Consider the following 14,471-nt stretch of genomic DNA (forward strand, 5'->3'; position numbering starts at 1 on the left):
TTTCTGTGAAATTACCTACAAAGGCTTTTATGGCCCATGTGAATATGACATATTTTTGTTACACACACTTTCTAGAATCCTTAAATTTTCTTATCGATATTAATATCAACAAGAGTTTTACCTTAAAAATAGTCATTTAACATTTTGAAGTTATGAAAATGTTCTTTAGTATTGCATGGCATACTGTCACATTGTAGTTGCTGTATCATTAATCAGTTTTATACTGTGATAAGCTTTTACATCAAAACTTGAAAGACAAATTTATAGTTAAACTTGCTATTATTAATACCACTAATTTGGGTCAGTCTAAACCTGCAGTTCCCAAGTTCCTCTTAAATCTGAGGCACCCTACAATACCAAAATGAATTCACAGGAGCACAATAGGATATTTTAAGTTTTCAAGGAAAACAGCATTAACTGCACTTCCTATAGTTACCAAACTACTAGCTCAAGGTAGTTGCAGTTTCAGCATTAGGTGGAGCTACATTCCTTTCAATGATGTCATATATTTGTGAAGCTGGTTTTCCTTGGTTGCTGTGATTTTTAAAAATGCCGTGTAGAGTAGGAAATCAGGGAAGCAGTTTCCAAACTGATTCCAAAGTTTGAGAAGTTGTATGGTGCCCCGTAGGTACACACATCCCATTAGAAAGCAATATTGCTTATTTAAGAATAAGATAAAAATACTTTTTCTTATAGTTATGTATATTATTTTCTTAATAGCTATTAGTTTGTGAGCACAGATATCAATGATCTCCTATGTTTGAGCCTAACTATTTAATAAATAGAACTGTTAGATATTTCTTTTGGCCCATGGCATGGTGAAAATATAAAACATTAGGGTACCATGAACTTGAGAAAGCTTGGGAGCCACTGGTCTGTCACCACCATACTGTAATAGCTGTTTATCTTTCCAGTCATATCAGTATAACTCCTACCATGATCTGCTATCACAGTTAAACTGAAACTAATTTTTGCACAGTGCTCCCCTGCCTTGTTTAAATGTCTTCACTTTATTATCCATCTTACTGTACGTGTTTTTAAATCAAAACTGGAATATGCATCTTTAAAGAACAAAGACCTCATTGTCTATCTGTATATACTATTTGCGCATAGCATAGGACATTTTATACATTTGACAAATACTTGCTAAGTACTATTTGATAATTAGGCAGGACTAATTATCAATTTCACCATTTTTGGCTCAGTGCTGAACATACTGTGGATACTCAAGAATTTCTGAATGAATCAGTGGTTAAAATATGGTTGCCAAATATTTGGAAATTAACAGTATTTCTAGAAAAGTAATAAAGCCACATTTTATAAACTCAGCTGATATGGCTGGATTTTTTTTCTTTTTCTATTCTAGTCTGTTCTTCCTCCCAGCTCTTGAATTTTAACCTCTTTTCAGTTCTTTCTTTTCCTGTTCTTCATTTTCTTACTGAATTTTACTCAAAGTGATGTAAATTACTAATCTGAAAAGAAGTATCTTACAATTCCTAAAACATTTTGGTTTTGGGAAAAAAAACAAACTTCTTTAACCTCCTACTGGACCATAAACTAAATATGACTAGGAAGAGAAATAATACTTATATTGATAGAAGATTAGGCATGATGAAAGTTGAATATGGATAAATAGTAAGAGGATTTATTGTTCTGAATTTTTCACTGCATGCTATTATTTGTGGTTTGTCTCCTTTAGACTCTGGTTTCTTTTGTGGTTGTATGTTTATAGTGCTGAAATTCACAAATTTGTTGCCACTGTGATGTAAGGTATAATTGATTTTTTTTTTGCTCTATGTTTTGAGAAATTTACAAACTTTTATAAGAGGAAATTTCCTCAGAATTAAAAAAGATGTTAGTTGTACCAAGATAAAATACTGAATTAATAAAATGGATATAAAATAGTTTTTCCAGACAGTTGAAAATAAATAAAGCATTTACTTGTTCTGATGTAATTCATAGCTACTGTTTATGAATGCAAACATTTACTTCTTGGTTTTGCTTGTTTTTAAAATTTTCATAATATAGATTATGAAGACAAAGAATGCAGTTTTGAGCTATTTCTAATGTAGTTAATATTCTATTGCAATTGTGTCGCTTCATGAAAGAAACTTTCTCTATGTTTAATAAAAATCTTAAGTCCCTCCAGATTTTTTTTTCTAAATGAAAGCAGGTGTTGAGCATTGTCATGTCCTGATATATTGAAATTACTAAAATATTTAATAAGCTACCATGGTTTGAAGTAGTAGCCAGATGTTTTCAGTTTCCCCAGGATGACTTTTACAGCTCAGCATTTACAGTGGAAATGAGCTAAGTTTGCCAGTTAAACAACAACCGAAAGCAAATAAAAAACAAACACAACAAAGTTTTTTGAACTAAAATAAAAATGGTATCCATTATACTTAATCTGTCTTCATATACTTAATCTGACTTCATACTAAGATTTCCAAAAGATTGAAGCTACACCCTCCACCTTATTATGCCTTATTGAGGCATAACTCACATATCATAGAATTCACCCATTTTAAGTATACAGTTTTATGGGTTTTTAGTAAATGTATATGGTTGTTCTGCCATCATCAATATCCAGTTTTTAGAGCAGTTTTATTGAGGTATAATTGACATACAATAAACTACACATATGTAAAGCATATAGTCTTGGCTTTCCTAGTTTCCAGTGAGAAATCTGCCATCCTAATCTTTGCTCCTCTGTATGTAATGTGGGGTTTTTCTCTTGCTTTTAGTGTTTTCTGTTTATCACTGGTTTTGAGAAATTGGATTATGGTGTGCTTTGATATGGTTCTGTTTCTTTTGTTTGATGTTATAATTTTCATCAAATTTGGAGAATTTTTAGCCATTTTTTCTCAATTATATTTTTCCCTCAGTCTCTTTGGTCTTTCATCAGGAACTTCAATTACACATATTAGCCACTTGAAGTTAAATTCACAGTTCACATATGTACTGTTTTGGTTACTTTCTATCTCCCAAGTCTTTCCTTTCTATTTTTGATAATTTCTATTGTTATGTCTTCAAGTTCATTCAGCTTTTCTTTTGCAGTGTTTATTGAATCTGCCACTAATCCCACCATATGTGTTTTTTTTAAGTCTCAGACATTACCTTTTTTTTATCTCTAGAAATTTGGTTTGGGTTTCTTTTATTTCTTTCATATATATATTCAACATTTTAAACAGATTAACTGTTTTAATGTCCTTGTCTGCTAATCCTAACATTTTATGTCAGTTAAGCCACCAAATTTGTGGTAGTTTATAATGCAGCAATAGAAAACAAATACAGCTGGTATTCTTTGATTAGATGGCAGACATGGTGAACCTTATCGGGTACTGGATATTTTTGTATTCCTATGAATATTCTTGAGCTTTGTTCTAGTTATTAGGAAATAATTTGATCTTTTGGGTACTGCTTTTTAAGATTTGTTATATGGGATGGCAAGAGCATTGTTTGGGGGTAATTCTCTACTCCTGGGGCAACACTCCTCTGACGACTTTCTTTAATGCCCCATAAATTGAGATTTTTTAAGCCTGGTTGGTGGGAACAGACACTGTTCCTTCTAGTGTACACTGATGATTGTTCCTTCTACCCTTTTTAGGTGGTTCTTTGCTCTGCCTCAGGTATTTTCTTCATAGGCAGGTGCTGATTAATATATTGATGAATATGTGGTGGGGGAAACCCTCTGAAGATCTCAAGAGTTCTTTCTTTGAACAGCATTCTCCTTTACCAACTGTTTTGTGAACTCTAGCTGCCTTGGTTTCCTGGTGCTCTTATTTTTGTCTTCTCAGCTTGACTCCATCTGAGTTCCCACTCCCTGCACTGTGTCCTAGAAACCCTTAAGACAGTAAGCTGTCTTAGGCCTCATCTTGTTTGTTTTGTGTCTCTCAGAGATCACTGTTCTTGATTGCCTAATGTCCAATGTCTTTAACACTTTTTTCATATATTTGGTCTGATTTTTCTAGTTGTTTGAATTGAGAGGCTTTATTCTACTAATTCTTAGTTACAAATGTCAGTCCTTCAGCTACTTTTAAATAATTAAAAACTTTAAATAAAATAAATTTTAATTATTTAAATTCAATGGAACAACTTTTACCAGGAAATATTCCTCCTAAAATGTTATGCCATGTGCAATATCTAAAATTTTAATACTGAAGCACCATTTTAAATTCTAGTATACTAATTCTAGGCCAAAGGATGACAAAGCCATATCTCTGAATGACCTAACTCACAGATCCTCACTTTCATTTTGAGCACCATTAGTATTTATTTGCTTAAGGAAAGTGAAGGTTTTTTGCTTAGATAATTATAACCCATAATTATTTGACTAAATTATCAGAAATGGAAAGATAATGTCATTTTATATCTCAAGTAGAACATAAACCCATTTATACAAAAAACTGTAAAATTTTCTGTATTAATTAGATAAATGTTAAAATAATTGTTATTCACATAGTCAGACTTCCTTGTTTCTAATTTTTGTATGCTATTTTATGGCATATTATTTAGGTTTATGCTTCTCCTCCCATTTTCTCTAACTACATAATTCTATAATTTTTCCATGTAATTATAGAAGTAAGTATTTAGATACATTTAGAAGTTTATATAACTTGTTTTGTTTTATGCCTTACAGATAGCTTTTGGGAGATGCTGTTCATTTCTATACAATTTCTTATAGTTATTTTAATTAAAAATTTTTAATGGTTTCTCTAATTAAAACAGGAAGATGATGGTTATCTCATAGATCGTCTGGGAGAAGAGTTTTTGTTGTTTAAACAGATCGTTTTTTTTCTGTTTCTGAACAGATAACAGAGACATAGTTCGATATTAAGAATTGATGTTATTGGATATTTATTTATGCTAACAGGTACTTTGGAAGTTCGTCTTATGGGCTGCCAAGATATCCTAGAGAATGTTCCTGGACGGTCAAAAGCAACATCGGTTGCGCTACCTGGTTGGAGTCCAAGTGAAACCAGATCATCTTTCATGAGCAGAACGAGTAAAAGTAAAAGCGGAAGTAGTCGAAATCTTCTAAAAACCGATGACTTGTCCAGTTCAGTAACCAGATTTTTAAAAATCATTTAACAAATTAAAGGGCCTATCCAAGGGACTTAACAATGGGGAGTGTTCAAGTTGGCCAAAAAACTTTAAAATTATGATTTTTATAATTTAATTTTAAAATAGTAAAACCTATAATAGGAAACAAATGGCAACAGATTTTTTATTTTGTTGAAAATATATTAGAAAACGGAATGACAACATTAATTCGTTTGAAAGAATGAAATACTGAGTAACACTTTTTATTCCAAACTGAAATTTTGATAACTAACCATTGGTCCAGACATGTTTACTGAGATAGTAGCCCAGTAGTCAACTGAGATGAGGGATAGGAGAAGGGGTGGAGAGAGTAAAATGCAAGAGGTTAGGAAGCACTTTGGAGACATTCTGAAGTATGATTATTAATATAAACTATATATAAATGTATACTAGAAGGGGGGGAAGGCATGTGACAATTCAACCTAGTATATAGTACAAAGATAAACTTGCCTATGTTTTCTGATATATGATGGAAACTTTGGGGAAAATGTGAAAATAAGCAGTTATTTAAGGCAATAAACTTTATAAATAGCAATTGTAGAGAAAGAAAAACTGGATGATTAATAGTGACACACAAACATATATACTGTAGTATTACTGACCATTGCGGCAAACAACTACTGGTCACCTGTTAGTCCTTTCAGTCACATTCCAGTATAAACAAAATAGGTAACAGTTATGATTTGTGTTTTTATTAAACACAAAGGATAATTTGGGAGGGTCTTGTTGGGAGTGTGTGTGTATATCTAACTAGCCATTTAGGATTCAAAATTTCAGTATTGATTATGAAAAATCTTATTTTCAAGGGGTCTTAAGATTTTTCTTGCTATGAAATAGTGGTACTTCTGTTTTAAAGGTTTAAAGTTTTTAAGGAAATTTATAAAATTTAATTACAGATGACATCTGTGCTGTTTTGAAGCTAGATAATACTGTGGTTGGTCAAACTAGCTGGAAACCCATTTCCAATCAGTCTTGGGACCAGAAGTTTACACTGGAACTAGATAGGGTAAGATGAGAAACTTTTTGCTTGAATTTTTATTATATTTGTTATTCATTTTCAATGTAAGTTTTATTTTTTAGAATGCTTTAAGAAGTTTCATTCTTAAGAATAAAAGAAGAAGTTAGATATTTTTGGCATTTTTTATTTCATAAGTTGTACATAAGTCTACCTTAAGATAGAGGTGCATATAAGATTGTTGCAGGAGCTTTCATTTGTGTAGTGATTAGCAAAATGTATAGTTTATATTAACCTGAAAGGTCAGCAGCAAGGTGAGTTGTTAGAAATTTGTTATTTTAATAACACACTGTCTAACCACTAACGTGATTCTAATGACTCACCATTTGTAGGTTACCTTATCAGAGCTGCATTCATTTGTCTCAGTGTTTTTCAAGAACGATATATTATGGGTGGAATTCAATCTGTCCATAGAATCCTGCAGAAATGAACTTGGTCCACAGTAGTTTTCAATCTATGATGATAACTGTATTTTAGGTTCAAATCCATCCATTGGAGTGTGGGGAGGAAAATATTAAAATAATTTTATCTAAAAAATAAAGATATTAAGCTTTTTCATTATTCATTATTTAGTATTCAGATTGGTGATACATATGTCATTTAAAAATTACTTTTATTTGCAAAAGCAGATTTTTAATGTTAAATGATATGAGCTGTGAAAATGTTTGGTGATTACTGTTCTAGCCTCTACTTTTAAAATATTTTTCCAATTTATCTTTTATTATCTTCACAGCCAGCAACCTAATTCAGACCATTATGGTTACTTTTCTTGGTTCAGATACTGTCTGCCACTTAAATGTTGTATGCACTTGCACCAAATACTTAGCTTTTTATGTATTCCAGTTTCCTTATCTTTAATATGATCTGTCTCACTGAGATGTGTGAGGATTAAATATATCCTCTAAAAATCTTAGAATAGTTGTAAGAACTTGATTAATGTCAGCTATTTTTTCTAAAGTAATCTAACTAATCTCCATGTGTCTATGTACCAAACTCATCTTCAAAGAACACTAATTTCATCCTGGCATTCCTACTCAGATTTAGGACTATTAACTTATTCATTAAATCATTCATTCATTTAATCAACAAATATTCATTGATACCCTCTGTGTGTTCCAATATAAACAAGGTCTCCCATATTCCCTCAAGGAACTTATAGTTCATTGGCTTTTCAGTAGATATCTACTTAGTTGCAGACTTTTTACCATTACATCAAAGATGTATATAAAAGTCTACTACCTTATTTCCCAGACCTACCTTTATTTTGATGATTTCAGTTTAAAAATATTGAGGACTTTGCTAGACTAAGGTGTTTATTCTTGGTAGTAGAGATAGGAGAGAGAGATAGAAGAAAAATTGATCTTGGGATTTGTTTGAAGGATAAACTTGAGGGGTTGGCAAGAAATTACTACAATTGTACAACTATTAGATGATAAGAGCTTGAACTAAAATGTGACAGTAGGAATAGAAAGAAAAAGGTATATGTGGGTATGACTTAATAACTAATTGGATTTCAGTCAAGAGGAAGGAATTTGTCAGTAATCAGCAAAGAAAATGATGCCACAGAAATTAGAAAAGGTCTATATTAGAGGGAGATAGGTTCTATTTAACCAGTTTTTAGTAGTAAATAAAGATACAGAACTGGAAGTCAGGGCTAGGTAAGTAGATTTGGAGGTCATCTAATTGTAGGTTATAGTGAGCACCATCCAAGTGGGTTAAACCAATCCATTATTCTACAGGCACTTATTAAGCACCTTACATATGTGAGGCATTTTGCTAGGTTTTCGGTTTATAGAGATAATATGTACTCATTGCTTTAGTGGAACTCTAAGACTTAATAATCACTCATTTTGTGTTCTGTGCCAAGCACTGTCCTAGACGTCCTAGATGCTGGGGATGATTAATCATAACAGTCAAAATCTCTATGCTTATGGACCTTATCGTCCAAAGAGGGAAGATAAATAGTAAACAAGTTTTAAAAAATCTACAAGTGCAGTGAGCGAAATGAACACAGTGGTGTAAGGAGTAGGGGAGACTTTACAAAGTTAATTAGGGAATCTCTTGAGGAGGCTGACGTGAGACCTGAAGGGTAAAAGTTGCCAGAGTTGCAGAAATCCAAGGAAAGAGTGTTCCCAGCAGAGGATACAAACATACTAACTCTCTCAGGTAGGAGATGGCTTTATATGTTACAGGCAGAAAAATCTTGAGACAGAAGAGCAGTATGATGTAAAATAGCATAGAGAGGTAGGTCCCAGATTACTAGAGAGTTTATAGGCTGTGAATTGCAAGACAATTGAAGGGTTTTTAATAGAGGAGTTTGACATCCTCTGATTTACCTATAGTAAATGATCTGGTAGAAATAAGTGCTATCTACTATAGAAACTAATGGAGTTACTAACCCATAATGAGAAAGTTTATAAAGGAAAAAAAAAAGCACACACACATCTAACATCAAATCTTAATCAGTATCCCAGAGGTAGGAAGAGAGAAAGAAAGGTTTGCCAAGAAGAAAACTTTGTGTTGGATCAGATCATACCTAGAACATTATATAACTTTTATCCAGTGAAGAATTGCCAGACTGATGAAATGAAAATCCTGTTACATATGTAACAATTGAGAGAAAATGGGATTTTAAACCTGATAAAGAAGAGGTTTAACAAAGATTTGATAACTACCTTTAAAGTTAGGAGGAACATGTGGAATAAGAATTAGACTAGGGATAGCAGTGAAGTCTCAATTTGTGTGTCAACTGTCATCAGCGGTAGGGAATTCCAGGGGCTCACTCTTGAGAACATTCCTGGGTCCTGGTTTTTAGAGGAGGTCACTCTGATCAAGTAGCAGTGTTTGCCAAACGCTTGAAGGAGGGAGGGGACATCTTCTGTCATTAGATTAACTATGTACTTTGTGGCTATGGAGGACAAAACAAAAGTCAACGGCAGATTCATTTCAGTACAAAAAAGAATGATGATATTAAAGAATAAATGAAATGAGATGCTAAAGGAAGTGGTAAGTTATCAGTCCAATGAGTAACTTACAAGAGAGACTTTAAGAGAATTCTTGTATCAGAAACTGTTACACTTCTAAGATTTTATTTAACTCTAGATTTTCTTCTTAAGGATAGGACAAGAACTAGCATTGTTACATGCTATCATTTAATAGTTTAACAAGATAATTAGACCATGATAATTCAGTGAAGCCCAGTAGAGAAAGAGATACAGTTGAGATTCTTAGTGTATATCATATCTTGTTATATTTGCATTTTCTTTCTGAACTGTGTGATAGGTATTAATATTTATGACCATAAAATGTTTCTTTCAGTTTCCACTCTTTTTCTGGGTAATAGGTTTTCTATAACTGACTTTGAAGCCTGATGGACTGGGTTCAGAGTCCATCTGCTACTTCTTAGCTGTTGGATTGTGGGCAAGTTACATAACCTTGCTACTGGGCATTTGTTTTACCTTCTCTAAATTAGGGGTAACAATGTAATATTCACAGGACTGTTAGGAAGAAAACCTGAAGTACTGTATATAAAATGCCTTGTATTACTTGGCACATTTTAGCCATTCAATGATTTTCTTTAGCCTTGGGCTTCAAAGCATGGCTATGAATTTGAATATAATGAAAGGGCATTTTAAGTAATGGGAAACTAATTAGTTGAATGTCATTTTCATTTCAGAGCCTATTTAAAGTAATTATAGGATTTTTGATAAGTAATATGATCAAAATGAAACTTAAAGAATTATCATTAGAGGGAAAATGACTAGCCAGGAGATTTCCATTGTATCAAGGTTATTGTTATAGAGTTTTATATTTAAAAGAGAACTTAAAAGTAATTCAGTGTCTTGCCATTATTTTATAATTAAGGAAACCAAGATTGAGGATAGTTACATGTTACTAAATTTCAGAACTGGTACTAGGCCTTCAGTGTTCTTTTAAATGGATGCTCTTTCCTCTGTGGTGATTTAAATGAGAGGAAGGTAACTGTGGCACAGAGGAGGAACCAACAAAAGATGATGAGTGCCTGGAACACAGGAAAAAGTTTAAAACTGGAAGCTTTGAACAATTGAAAGATTATAACTGTTGATATGATTGTTCTTTACTTGAATTAGTAATTCTTTACCTAAAAATGTTTTTCTTCTATATGGCATCAGACATTCTTCTCGCTTTAGAGTAATCCTCCCTTTGAAACTTTGGAGACATTGCATGGCTAAGTAGACCTTGTAGGTTCCTGATATGCATGCTCCTTGTCCCTAATTTGATTATAAACTTTTCCTTGGCAGAGACCACATTCCCTATTAAAATAGCTCCTTCTGTTTACATAGTACATTTTATGTTTTTATGTCCTTTTAACTTTTATTCCTTATATTTATAGAATATTTATTTATAGAAAATGATTATAAAAATATTTATAGAAAATGTTATTTTAAACTGACATGGTTGTTTCCAGCATTTTGCCTCATATGTCAAGTTTCACTTCCATGGCATTCTGGAACTAAGTTCTCTGTGCTGTTTCTCTCCTTTTCAAGACATAAAAGTCATAGGTCTTTTTAGAATTGTGGGATAATTCTAGAAATGATATAGATCTAAAATGATTTAGAAGAGTTCAAATTATGTTCCAGAGAGCTTCAGTATTCTACAGAATTATCTCAGGAGGCAATACAGAGTCTTTTTTTGTTACTTTGGAATTCTGTGTAAGATGTCATTAGAATTTTGACACTTTAAAGATAAAAGTTTTAAATTCCTTCATTTTGCAAATTAAGGAAATTATGGTCTAGGTGCTAAATAACTAGTTTAGGGTATAATCTAGGATTCTTAATGAAGTCTACTCACTACTAGTTCTATGTTTTCTATTCTACCAGGTTATTCTTTTTATATTTTCTTGTAAAATTTGGTCTTTATTATAAACACAGTAGCTGTGCAGTTTTCATTTTCACTGAATTTCCTTAGCTATCCTATTAAAAACTTAGGCTTCCATGAGAGACTGAAATAAAAGACAAGATGGTACACTAAGTCCTATAATCTAATTCTTTCCCTTGTACATTTCTTTTTAAGTAACCTTACTAATGTAGTAGAGAAAAATCTTTATCAATATTAGAAACAGAGAAGGGCCATGTCCTTAAAACTAAAACTTAGAACAATTTTGGCTGGAATAGTTTTGTGAAGAGAGAATGATAGAAAACATTGGTCACTGGGAAAGGAGAGAGGAGAGGACATCAAGAGTAGGACAAGCAAAAAGGTGGTAGGATTAATGGATTGGGACTACCGTGGTATTGAAGAATTAGTAGGTGTTGGCCGGGCGCAGTGGCTGATACCTGTAATCCTGGCACTTTGGGAGGCTGAGGCGGGTGGATCACTCAAGGTCAGGAGATAGAAACCAGCCTGAGCAAGAGTGAGACCCCATCTCTATACTAAAAATAGAAAGAAATTAATTTGGCCAACTAAAAATATATAGAAAAAATTAGCCGGGCATGGTGGCGTATGCCTGTAGTCCCAGCTACTTGGAAGGCTGAGGCAGAAGGATCGCTTGAGCCCAGGAGTTTGAGGTTGCTGTGAGCTAGGCTGACGCCACGGCTCTCACTCTAGCCTGGGCAACAAAGTGAGACTTTGTCTCAAAAAAAAGAATCAGTGGGTGTTGACGTACTAGAGAGAGTGAGCTAGAATGTTAGAAGGATGCAGACAATTGAGATTGTGAAAATATTGCCATTGTTGGTATGGTAGTAGGATGACAGGAGTCAAAGGCTGAAGTAGGGTAGAGCTGCAGTCCTCAACCCCAGGGCCGCGTACTGGTACCAGTACTGGTTTGTGGCTTGTTATGAACTGGGCTACACCGTTGCCTGGACTTGGCACCCCTATCCCTGGTCCCTGGAAAAATTGTCTTACATGAAGTTTAGAATCCAGGCTGCACAGCAGGAGGTGAGTGGCAGGCAGTGAAGCTTCATCTCTATTTACAGCCACTCCCCATCGCTCACATCACCACCTGAGTTCTGTCTACCCCCCCACCCCCCCGTCCATGGAAAAATTGTCTTCTATGAAACAGATCCCTGGTGCCAGAAAAGTTGGGGACCACTGGCATAGAGGACAAGATTATAAGAGAAGAATTCAAGAGACTCTTACTGTTTATTGGTTTCTAATTTTCAGAAATTGTCATTTCACAATTCACACTACTTTAAAGAAGATTGAAATTTAACTCTCTTAAACCACTACACTCCTATTCTCATTCTCCCAAATAATTAGGTTAAATCAATAAGAGTTGGTTATTATGACTATATAAATAGTCTACAGATGAACATATTCTATATCATGATTATATTTCCTTTTTAGTACTTCCCTCGCCCCCAAGGCTGATAAATGCCTCTTTGTTTTTGTTTTCCTTTGCTTAGTTTTCTAAATACCTGTCATTTATCCCCAAAATCTCCAGAAGGACTCTAAAACAACTCTATGTAGGCAAATATATCTGATAATCTGTTAGTTACCCTACCTTCCTCATTGGAAACATACTTTCTGGAGTCTTACATCTTTTTGCTTTAATTTAAATAGCTGCTACACAGCCTTTATTTTGAGAATTCCATCCTTCTGTATTTGGATCCCTTAAGTCTGGGATCACTCCATCTTTGCTTTACTTCTTCATGTTGGTGGATCATATCCTCCATTTTCATGTTGAGAAAAGATAATGAAAAAGTTTTAGAGATGTTATATGTCTGAAAATATGTATATTCTAATATCACACTTATAGTTTAGAATTCTAGGTTGGAGATTATTGTCATTAATTTTGAGTAGTTGTGTGATTATTTCCTAGCCTCAGTATTATAGTTGAGAATTTCTGTGCCTTTCTGATTTTTAATCTTTGATCAAGATCTGCTAGATCTTGAAAAGGTTTTAAAATGTTATCTTTTTTCCTGGGATACTGAAATTTCAGAGCTATGCAACATAGTCTGGGTATCTTTCATTCTTTGTGGTAGATACTGTGTCGCACCTTCAGTTTGAAAGTTCATTTGCTTCACATCCAATAAATTTTCTTTACTTACTGATAATTTTCTCATCTATATTTTCAGTCTTTTCTCTTGGTAGTTGAACCTTTTGAATTTATCCTTTGCTTATCTTTTGTCTATTATTTTCTATCAGTTTGTCTCATTGTTCTACTTTTTAGGAAATTTTGATAACATATCTGAAAATTTTATATCTGATATTATATTTTTAATTTCTAAAAGTTCATTCTTGTTCTTTTTTTTAAACTAACACCCTGTTTTATTCTAATGGAGATAATATCATCTTATATTGTTGAGGATATCAGTTTTAAGTTTTTTCTCCCCTGAATTACCTCTCTTTCTTCTAAGATCCCTTTTATGATCTCTGTCATATTGCATATTTGGTCAAATGTCTGACCATCTTTGGCTGTCATTTGAGGCACTAAAAGTAAGTGATTGAAAGCTGTGTATGTGAGACTGTCCAAGTTCTGAACTAATTGAGAAAAACAAAGACATGACTAATGGAAAATAAAATGTCATCTATATTACTGAAAAATAAACTGATATTTAAGAATGTGGTTGGGTGTGCATCAACAATGGAGTTATACCCAGTCCCTTGGATTACTATGGGCTCCAGTCTATTAAAATATAAGGCATAGGAAAGAAGAACAAATAGTATTTAAAAAAGAAGGAATGGACTATCTCGTTCATACCCACTTTCTCTCCTAAAGTCTTCTACCAGGTAACTGCTCTGGCAGATAAGTAAGGGCGTTGAGGCAGAGGCCTAGGTATTTAGGGAAAATGGAGAAATTATTCCCTATAGCAACTCTCGTAGTGAGGACAATGCTTTCTTCCATACAGAAGGATTAAAATGCATGCAAGATCTTGTTAATGGGGGGAGTAAGACTTCATAGTACAGCTGAACAAGAATAGGAATAAAAAGACACTTTATTTTTAATTTTTCATATGTTACAAACTGACTTCGGGCATATTGTTTAATCTGAAATGCTGTTTTTTAACTTGTAATGAAGTTATAATAATACCCTTTTAAGCTCTTCTTTGTTGCTTCCAGATTCTGCTGCTATTAAATAACATGCCATATCCTTCTCTGAGGCTGTATGACTCCTGAGACTATGAGCTATACATTTGGCCCTTGAACAATACAAGACTTATGGGTACCAACCCCCATACAGTTGAAAATCCGTATATAACAGTTTTTTGTTTGTTTGTTTTTTGAGACAGAAGCTCGGTCTGTTGCCTGGGCTAGAGTGCTGTGGCATCATCCTCCAGCTCACAGCAACCTCAAACTGCTGGGCTCAAGTGATCCTCCTGCCTCAGCCTCCCAAGTAGCTGAGACTACAGGTGTGTGCCACCATGCCCAGCTAATT

General features: G+C 33.6%; 1 protein-coding gene across 3 annotated transcripts in view; it reads left to right on the plus strand.

The window, feature by feature from the left end:
• Window positions 1-14,471, plus strand: part of PKN2 (protein kinase N2) — a 137,977-nt gene that overhangs the window by 90,471 nt on the left and 33,035 nt on the right. For 2 of the 3 annotated variants that reach the window (XM_012749242.2, XM_012749243.2), the window contains exons 7-8: window positions 4,874-5,059; window positions 6,000-6,109. In XM_012749242.2, coding sequence (XP_012604696.2) covers window positions 4,874-5,059; window positions 6,000-6,109 — 296 coding nt within the window. The remainder of the gene's footprint in view (window positions 1-4,873; window positions 5,060-5,999; window positions 6,110-14,471) is intronic. The other variant, XM_075999779.1, reaches the window with a different exon arrangement.

Source organism: Microcebus murinus, chromosome 2, assembly GCF_040939455.1.
Source record: "Microcebus murinus isolate Inina chromosome 2, M.murinus_Inina_mat1.0, whole genome shotgun sequence".
Classification (NCBI taxonomy): domain Eukaryota; kingdom Metazoa; phylum Chordata; class Mammalia; order Primates; family Cheirogaleidae; genus Microcebus; species Microcebus murinus.